Source organism: Halyomorpha halys, unplaced genomic scaffold (genome assembly GCF_000696795.3).
Source record: "Halyomorpha halys isolate HHAL.00 unplaced genomic scaffold, Hhal_1.1 Scaffold590.1, whole genome shotgun sequence".
Taxonomy (NCBI): Eukaryota; Metazoa; Arthropoda; class Insecta; order Hemiptera; family Pentatomidae; genus Halyomorpha; species Halyomorpha halys.
The window spans coordinates 336,207-346,684 of NW_027109458.1; the positions used below are offsets into that span (position 1 = coordinate 336,207).

At 28.5% G+C, this 10,478-nt stretch overlaps 1 protein-coding gene across 1 annotated transcript in view; it reads right to left on the bottom strand.

The window, feature by feature from the left end:
* The window catches only part of LOC106684549 (leucine-rich repeat-containing protein 23), a gene marked incomplete at its 3' end in the record, with an annotated part of 133,802 nt that overhangs the window by 119,933 nt on the left and 3,391 nt on the right, over positions 1–10,478 (bottom strand). Inside the window, 4 exon segments of the mRNA XM_067047652.1 lie at positions 1,816–1,894; positions 3,576–3,755; positions 6,096–6,227; positions 8,349–8,570. Of these exon segments, the coding sequence (XP_066903753.1) occupies positions 1,816–1,894; positions 3,576–3,755; positions 6,096–6,227; positions 8,349–8,570 (613 nt within the window).

Consider the following 10,478-nt stretch of genomic DNA (forward strand, 5'->3'; position numbering starts at 1 on the left):
TAAACTGTTTTTAGAGTTCTACTACTGGGTAGTTTCTCTACATCCTGTATCATATCATAATGTCATTATGATCAAATTTACTGGTTGTATTTTTTTATACAGTTGTAAATATCAATAAATAAATAAAATAAAAAAAAAAAAAGAATAAAGTAAAAAAACATTATCAAAACCTATTAGTTTAAGGGAAGAAGGAATCCCTTAACTACAACATGTTAAAAGAAGGAACAATTTCTTAAAATTCAGTTGATCAATCACTTAAATTTTTTTATTCTAGAAATATTGACTGTAGGTGCATTTCCTCAGTTGTTTTCTTTTTTAGTGAAATTTAAAATTTAAATCTGTACCACTAGAACCCATGAAGGGTCAGGAGTTCAGTACTTTGTAAAGAAGTACTGTTACTAGACCAATGGTTGTGCCAGGAGGTGATTTGGTCAGAATCACGCACGACCACCAGATTTTTATCCAATTAAGGGTACCCAATTTAAGAGGCTGGGTAGACCCCAGGAAGGCTCCAAGAACCTACAGAAGTTGACTCACGCCTACAGTGTAACAGAAGACAATTTTCAGGCCAACCGGATTCGAACTTGGGCCCACCACACTCCCACTCTTTTTTAGTGCCAATATCTGAAAGACCTGTAGTAAAACATTCTTTTTAGGACTGCCCGTAGCTCAGTGGTTAAGACAGTCTTACCAAATTGATGTCAACTGGCAGTGCCGGTTTGAATCCGGCCTGGGACGTTGGTTGACTTTTTTCATTGAGTGGTGGTCCCACAAAATAAAAAACTTTGATCCCCAACCATGGTTAGGCAGTATAGGACTCCAATGGGAGTCTTGGCCAAAAAAAAAAAACATTCTTTCCTTAATTGTGTTTAAAATATAAAATGCCAAAAAAATACAAAACTAATCTTACTTTTATCACAAAGATTAATCTTACTATAATTTAGTATTTGTAGACTTATCATTTTAATAAAATGTTGAATAATAGTTCTAAATCTAATATACTATGTTAATTAATTATATTGAAAGGCACATCCAACCTACAGCACTCATAAATTTTCAGGAAAATGTTACTACTAAGGTACCTATATTATTTTTTTTATGTAAAAAAATTGTTACAAAAAATACACATATTTTATATCACACTAACAAGATAAAATTCTATTTTCATATAAATTATTTTTTCATGATTTTTTTTGCCTTTTATTCTCCTTAACACTGACCGACTGGATTAATAGGGGTTAAATATATTAGTTATTGGGGGTTTTATATTTTCTTTTAATTTAAATAATCATTATATAATGTTTAAAATGTAATATTTTCCCAAAACAAGTTTAAACGCCTTTGTTTTAACTATGAATAAACATTGTTGTCACCCGTCTATGCTATGCCACTGAATATATGTATGTATTTTGCATCTTTTTCTAAGCTGAATTATTGAATAAGTACTCTAGAATGTTATTGTATGTCACCATATTTCCTAAAAAAACATTTAGATAATATGAAATAATCCAAAACAATGTAAGAAAAATATTTTTTTTAAGTAAAACAAATGTTTTCTTTTGGATATGTATGAAATGATATTAAAATAAGGACAATACTTAACATGATTAAGTACAATCTAAAGTGAAAGGAAGGTGCTAGAGCCCTTCCCACCACTCTAAACACAAGCTGGAACAGTGACCTCCCTTGCCGACACTGTCATCCGCAGTCTAAGTGTTAAGATTGATATATAAGCAGAGTTAGGCCAAAATTAAATATTAGTTTCAACTATAGCTAATTTTTGTCCACCTCTATCTATAAGTAAAAGTCACTCACCATCAAGACGTAGAGTCAATAGGTTTGGTAGTTCCCGAGCAGGTATTTTTTCTATGGCATTATAAGCAACGTCCAAATACTAAAAACCAAAGTATAATAATAATATTAGAAAAATGACTTAAATATTTTTCTAATGATAAAAGAATTATAAAATTATTATTAGTTATCTACATATGTGTATATCCATCCAAATGATTGCACTATATGAGCCCTTGTGGGGGAAAGTGGTACAAGTCAAATCTTGATTTGACTGATCTAAGTTAAGCTTAAAACTTAGGGGAATTTATATACGGTTTTCAGTAAAGGATGACAGCTTTTTCTGCTAAAACTAGTCAACATCAAGCACATTCAACGATTCAAAAGCATTTGAGAATAATGCACAAAGAGATTAATGTTGATGAGAGCGTAATGACATACATTACTTATATTATGTAGTATTACTTATGAATTTGACATAATCAAGATTTAAGTAAATTGAATACATATTTTTACTTTCACTTAGAAAATACGAATTCGAGTTTTCGATGGAAATATTCGTTATAAGATCTCTGATATTTAAGGCAAGTATACGCCTGAGGAGAGACAGCAACTTTTTCACTAAAATCGACAACACCGGAAGTGACACTTTATAGAATTGATTTTTCACATTTTTTTTTCAATTTTCTCTTAAATGATTTTGATTAAAATCGTTAAATCAATGAGGAATGTTCTTTAATACCAGATGGATCTTATTCTCATCGAAATAGTCTAACATGACTTAAATGCAAAATCTTCATCCAAAGTACCTCCTATTTTGTGTATTTGAAAAAATAACTATTTCTCAATGTTTGCATAAATAAACAGTAGATAATAAAAGAATTTTTATGAATACCTACAGGAGAAAAAAGGAAAAATAGATATTCAATAGAAAAAAACCACCTGATCTTGCCCGAATCAAATACGGCTCTGTTCTCTTTTGAAAAACTGTTGTATTCTTGGTAGCGACAACATTTGTATTCATTATTTGCATCTTATGAAACCTTTAAATAAGAATTTTTATAGCAATAGAAAACTACAGATTTTTGTTTCATAATGTTTCCCTTTCCTGGCCATCAGATTTTTTTTTTTTTAAATAACAAAAATAGCGATAACTTTAACACAACCCCATCTATCAACACAAACTCGTATGAATCATCTTATTAATACAACTAAAACAAAGAAAAATAAAATGATAAAAATATATAGTTAATTTTGTTGTCTATACCCTGATTAGCAATCATTAAGAGTCCATCTCTGTGAGAAGAGATCAATATTAAAGAGTAGTTAGGGTCGCTGTCAGGAAGGTAAGTATGGTGGGTTTCATCTCTTTAAAATTTGAAAACTTAAAAAGCTTAGAAATATGAGATTTGAAAACATTCTTCAAATTGCTAAAATTATGGTTATTTTAAGCCAATTTTTTGTAACTTACCAATAAAGTTCTAAACATGATTACTTTTGATTTTAGCTCAGTCATTTTGCCTTCAGGAATAAAAAATAAGTTAACTGCTAGTAATGCCTCAAAGACTACTAGAAATTATATTGAAAGATATTTTCATTGCTTTAAAGTCTGGGTTATGGTTATAAAATGGAGTATACAATTAGTTACAATAGATGAGTTAATATTAATATTAATTAACATATTAATTAAAATATGATTAATTTTCTTAATTAGGCTACTAGAGAGTAATTCAATTTAGGGTTTCTTATCTTATACTTAGAATGTCCTAAATATTATTACTAACCATCAGCTCTGTCAGTGTGTGAGGCAACATAATGTTATCTAACTGATTATTGTCCACTTTAAGAGCTATGAGGCCCCTGAGATGTACCAGCTGTCCAAGGGTATGGGTACGGAGCAAATTTTCACTGGCATCCACGTATGTTAGAAACCATAGGAAGTCAATACCTTGCAAGGACAATAGCTGCCTGAAAAATAATAAATTAAAAATGTAATTGATTTAAAAAAATTAAAAACAAAAATGCCTCCAATATTTTTATTTTACTTTAGCTGAGAATATAAAATTTTATTACTTATTTATTTTCAAGAATAACCCTGGAATCCTCACACAAGACTGAAAAGACAGGAAACTCCATGTCGATTCTGACTATTACAGCACTTACTAGACAAACGATCTAAATTCCAATCTATTACAGAAGACTGATCTACATGACTGTAAAATGCCAATTTGGACATATGGAGTTGAGCTTTGGGGCTCCACTAAAACTTCGAATTCCTCTCATATCCAATTCTAACAATCCAAAATCCTTCTTAAAATCCTAAATGCTCCTTACTTTGTCACAAATAAAATCATCCATGAAGACCTTATTGTTCCATATGTAACCGCTCTACCCCGAACCAGATACCATTCCTTCCATTATAAACTCCTTAACCACCCAAACCCACTAGTTTCTAACCTCGCTTCTTCTTCCATTCCTGACAATCCTCCGAGGCATCTGAAAAGAAGATGGCCACAAGAACTGCTTATATAAAAACATCATTAGAGTGCTACCAATGGGTAGTTTCTCTACTCCCCTGTATCATTCCGTTATAAACTAAAATCAAATTTACTGGATGTATGTATATAAATGTAAAGGTGTAAGTTTCAATAAAGATATTAAAAAAAAAGAATAATCCATTAAATTTTTACATTTTTAAAATTTTTTTTCTTGTAATTTCTATCTTTCAAACCCTGGAACGCAAATTTCAACTGTTATAAAATATTTTTTAAAAAATAAGTTAATAAAGAATTTAATAAACAGAGAATATACAATTTTATTATTTATTTATTTATTTTCAAAAATAACCTTTTTAATTTTTACAATTTTCTTATAATTTTTATCTTTCAAACCCTAGAATGCAAATTTTCATTATAACTGTAATAAAATATTGAAAAAAAATAAATTAATAAAAAAATTAATAACTTTTTTCAATGTTTATTTCTACTAGAATACAATACATACATTGGATTATAAGAAAGAAAAATAAATAAACTTTGTTAATAATATATTCGTGTGATAAAGAATGAGAACTAGAGAACGAAAAAAACAAAATTCTATACGCCTTTACAGTCAGTCAAACCAGTTTTTTATTAAAGTAATTAATGCTATTTCCTATAAAGTATCTGGTTTGAAGTTATACCAATAAAAAATAAAAATATGCAAAAATAACAAAGTTTCAAACATCAAATAAGTTTTGCTCATTTGTGATCTTCTCTTACCTCACCCCAAACATCTTCTCTTACCTCACCCCAAATATCTTCTCTAACCTCACCCCGAACATCTTCTTATTTTTCAACTAGTAAAAAAACAGCTTCTTAGGATTGTGTATTTAAAAAAATACTTACGAGAGTACAGCTTTAACTTTAACTTTTAATGAATTTCAGATATGTTAACATTCAGATAAGTTTCTTAATACAGTATTATAATTTAGACTCGGTAAAATAAAATAAAAGTCATGAGCTATACGTGTTCAATTGGGTCAATAAATAGCAGTTTCTTATAACAATTACAAATTTATTTCTATATCTCAAGTACCAGAATCCAATTACGCCACAAAACTATGTAATTTGACTTAAACAATTCAAAATAAATTAGAATTTTTGTAAGGAGTTATTACTTTCATCTGCCTATTTATGGAATATATAGTTAAGGGAAGTATTGTGATCATAAAAAAGTTCAAGTTTTTGACAAAAATATGTGTTTTGAGGTCCACTGAGTCCAAAATAATTTTTGCAAAATGGTCTTACACAATTAATTCCCTCACTATAAAAGTACTAGAACCATTATTACCTCCAAAACTAATATTTATAAAATACAACAATATACTGAGGTGTAGATGGTCAGGGGTGCGGTCAGAAGAAAAAGAAATAATAGACTAATAAATTTTGAAATGCACATAATAAACAACAAATTGAAAATATAAGTTTGTTGATTAATATCCAACTATTTTAATGATAATGTTATGATGATTATAATTTAATGATAACAATTGTTATCAATCTACTACTGTCTAATTCCATGGTTATTAATTGTTATGTGCATTTCCAAATTTGTTAGTCTATTAATTCTTTTTGTTTTTATGTTTCTCTATATGATAGTTGTTATCTCTTTTTATTTTATAGCCCTGATGAAGACCTGAAAATCAGGTCGAAACGTCAGCACGAATAAATAATTTTTTATTTATTTGTGTCTTTTGCTGACCACACCCCTGACCATCTTCTCCACTAACAAAAATATATTGTATTAAAAAATTTAAAATAAACTTGCATTTTTGAGAGATCACAGCCAAAAGGTACATATGTGTTTAGTAAGTGATGCCAGCCATAGTGGTTAAACCTATCAGCAGGAACAAAACTAATGCGAGTTCGAGGAATCTTCTCTCTGTCTTTGAATTCCTGAAAACGAATAAATATCCAGTATATCCATCAATACTAGGAGTGTATATAGTAAAATGGATGGATCTCATAATATCTTTTTTTAACAAGTTTTTGTATATTCATAATTATTAAAAAATAATCATGGTTTAGAAACAAATTTTTGAATTTTAAATATGTATAAAATTATTTTGAAATGTAAATTGGATTATCATACTATATTTTAACATTATATATATTGTATTTATATGTAAAGATATCATTGGGTTTGTCTACTAAAGTAGGTACTCGGAATAGAACAAAATGTCAATTGTAGTGGCCATGAAAAAACAAAAAACAAATAAGTAATTATATATAGGGAGATGGGTCAGGGTTGCGGTCAAAGGAGAAATAAAAATAGTTTACAATTTTACTTTTATTTTTATTTTATTTTTATTTCTCCTTTGACCGCAACCCTGACCATCTCCCTATATATCAATTTTTACGGTCAACTATACATACATATATAAGTAATTATAGTTTGTTGTATTTAGTATATTTGAGTGTATAATATTGTAATAATGCTGTGTGTATTTGTAAGCAGTTAGTAACTCAGATGCATTTTATTTTGTTGTTTTTTTTACCAAATGTTTATTTAAATGAATAGACTAAAAATGATTCAGAAATATTTTTGAAAAAATAATAATTTGAGCACAAAATTTTTTTTTTACTTAGAAAGAAGGAGAAGTGTAATATCCTCTTTTTTGGTAAAAAGTTTTTTTTAGATGTATAGGTGGTTTTAGTTACATTTTATTTTATGAATCAAGGTTAATATTTGTTGATTTTCTTTTATTAAACCAAAAAGTAAGCTAACCAATTTTCATCAGTCAAATATAAAGTAAAAATACATCATTCAGAATAAAGAAGGCAGTGTGCGTCCTTCGGAAGTCCGTTGAATTGCTGTTATGTTGAGAAGTGAGCCTCTTGGACATTGAAGGTGCTATACACACACACACATACACATCTAATTTACCTTTAATAAATCTGAGGACACAGAGTGTATGTTAGATGATTCCGTCGTTATTTTTTTGTTTTTTTTTGGGACAATTTGACTAATTAATTTATTTTTTTAATAAATAGAAGTAGAATAATTTCTAGGAAAACAAGCATCCTTAAAACTTCATAAATATTTTATTTATGAATTGGATAATGCTTCAAAGTCATATTCTCTATTTTCAAATGCAATCCTTATAATTGTTGAAAAATTTTTTATTACCTTCTTGTATTTGATAGTATTATTTTAGTAATTATCTTCCCTTGTCATTATTATAAGATTAAAAAAAAAAAAAAAGGGTCATATATTCTTCAATTTAGCAATTTATGGGAAATTTTTTTTTAAATGTGCATAAAATAAAATCTGAATGTAATTTAGAATTTACGCATAATTTTAACAGTGAAACAGAGAAAAACACTAGTGTATAGCTGCACTGTTATCTGCTGGTCTGGTCTGGTCTAAAATGTAACTACTAACCGCTAAGCCACCAAAACCATTACGAGCCGACATGTTGAACCTAGTTGCCTAAACGTGAACTACTATAGTCATCACACAGACATAATATTTTTAAATGTATTATTTGAACCGATAAAGATTACAAAAACATATTCTGATCCACTAATAGCTAACCTCTTACAGGTTTGTTTGTTGCCATTTAAAAGCCAGAGAGTCAGCTAACCAAAGTGTGAATATCCTCTTCAGGGATTTCTCCTCCTTAGGAGGCAGTGAATAACAATATGCATATTGGATCAATACATTCTAGTGCTATTTCTGGAAATGCATATTTGATTTTTATTTCACTCTGCCTTCTCTGAATCTTTCCTTCATCCTATACCTTCACTTCCTTTCGTAAAGACCTACAGCTAGTTCCTGTATGACTTGCTATCACTTTCACGACTGCTAGTTTCCTACTGAGTGAAGTTTCCATTCTGTGAGGATTCACGGCTAGTATCCACAAAAATTCATTCTATCGATTTATCTCCTAACTTTCTGAACATGCATTGTCAAGGCCTTCTGGTGTTGAGTACCTTACATCAATAGGAGTTAGAACTGATTAATTATACTTAGCCACCATGATATGAGTAAAATAAAATAATTAAATAACTTACAACTCTAGGCCACAGGAGATTTCCATCCCTGATGTACATTGCTTCTTCTTCAATGTTGACGTGCTCGGCAGAATGCGCTGTTTCTGTTTCATCAGAATTCTCTCCCATACCCTCTTCAGTTCCTTCCTCTTCAGCAGCTTTTACTGCTTCATGCTGTGAATTTAATGCTTTTTCAAGTTCGTGATAAATCTCTGCTACCTTTTCATTCTCACTTAAATCATCCTGTAAACAAAATTAATAAATAATTAGTCTAAGTACAAATTCTACCTCTGTGCAATTTAAAATAAAGAAATGTCAGTAAAAGAGAAACATTCTTGGCAGCCAATGTAATTAAATATAAGAAGCAATAACAATGATCATCGTTAATGGTGTGTTTTAACATATTACAAAAAAAAAATTTTTTTTGAAAGGAATATGGTCCGGGTGCGGTCAAAAAAACTCAAATAGTAGAATTATACCATTTTAATGAGCCAACGTTTCGCCCCACGTTGCAGGGCTTCGTCAGGGCTAAAAAAGATACAAACACATAGTTACATAAGGAAAACAAAAACATAAGTGTAAAATAACAGGGGTATAAAATGTAAAAAAGTAAGATATAATAAGAAAAAATAAAGGTAGTAAATAGTAAATGTAAAGGATAATAGTAACAAATAGATAACAAAAGAAATATTAAAGAACATACAAATAAAGAGATGTAAAAAGAAAAAAGAATACAAATCAAATGATGAGACAGAATTTTTTTTATTTCATTGAAGAGAATTAAAACTATCTACCACAAATTAAGGACATTTAGTATTATAGTTCAAATATTCATTCATTTAATGTATACAGAAATAGAAAAAAAAAAAAAGAAAACAGAAAAAGTAGAAAAAAATGAAAATGACTAAAATAGTACTCATTGAATTAAAATAATGATAATAAAGAAATATATAAGGAATAAAGAAGAAGCTATTGTGATTTTTATTAATAAAAATATTAATCTATATCAAAAATTTAATAAAATAAAACTGATAAAAAGTAAAAAATAAATTTTTTTAATTCTGTTTAATATAATTTTAGAATATAATATTTCTAATGAATTATAAAAAGAGTACAAAGATGAATAAACCTGAGTCAATTCAATTTTATTTTTATATAAAACCATGGACTACGTTGAAGTGGGAACCATGGTTTGACAATAATGCTGACCATACTGTCTCCATATATTCTAAAATTGAAATGTTAAAGGAAAAAAACCAGACCTAATTTTTTTTTTAGAATCAGTTATTAATATTAATAAATTCAGAATGAAAATAAGCATTCTTCCCTGGACTTAGTTAAAATAAATTCTATACATAAAATTTACGATCAATTAGGGTATAGTGATCATTCTACGTGTAGTATTATTCATTATTATCTAGGCCATTGCCAAGGCTTTACTATCTTCGGGTATTACTGTAATTTACAAAACGTTTGCTATTAACTAGTGCTTGTATTAATTAGGTTGATAAACATGAAATTTTAAAATTAATTAGGCTGATAAACATGAAATTTTTTAATTTATTTTTTTAATAAATTTTAAATTTGTTTTTTTGTAAATTTCAGTATAGCTGCAGATGCGACAATTGCCCTGAAATGTTGTTTTTCAAACTGTAAAATTCTTAATAATAATAATAACATAACTAGGATGATCTTCACTTTAACCTGATAGATAATATACTTATATCTTTTAGTCCTATAAGTTAAATTTAATGACAATTTTTTTCACATTATAACCCCCCAGGAAAATGTAGATCATTTTGAATCCATTGATAACAATAGCTCAAAATAAAAAAAAACTGAATTTCTTCTCTAACCAAAAGATTACCGAAAGATCAAGGAAATTCATCTCTTTACGATAACCTTTCAAGTATGTGAAATATTCATTCAATTGTATTTATTTTCAATATAAATTTTACATATAAAAATATAAATTTAATACTGGAAGATTATTGATTGACCGTGTGTATAGATAAATGGAATATGGTCCGGGTGCGGTAAAAAAAAAACTCAAATTGTAGATAATTATACTATTTTATTGAGCCAACGTTTCGCCCCACGTTGCAGGGCTTCGTCAGGGCTAAAAAAGATACAAACACTATAGTTACAAGA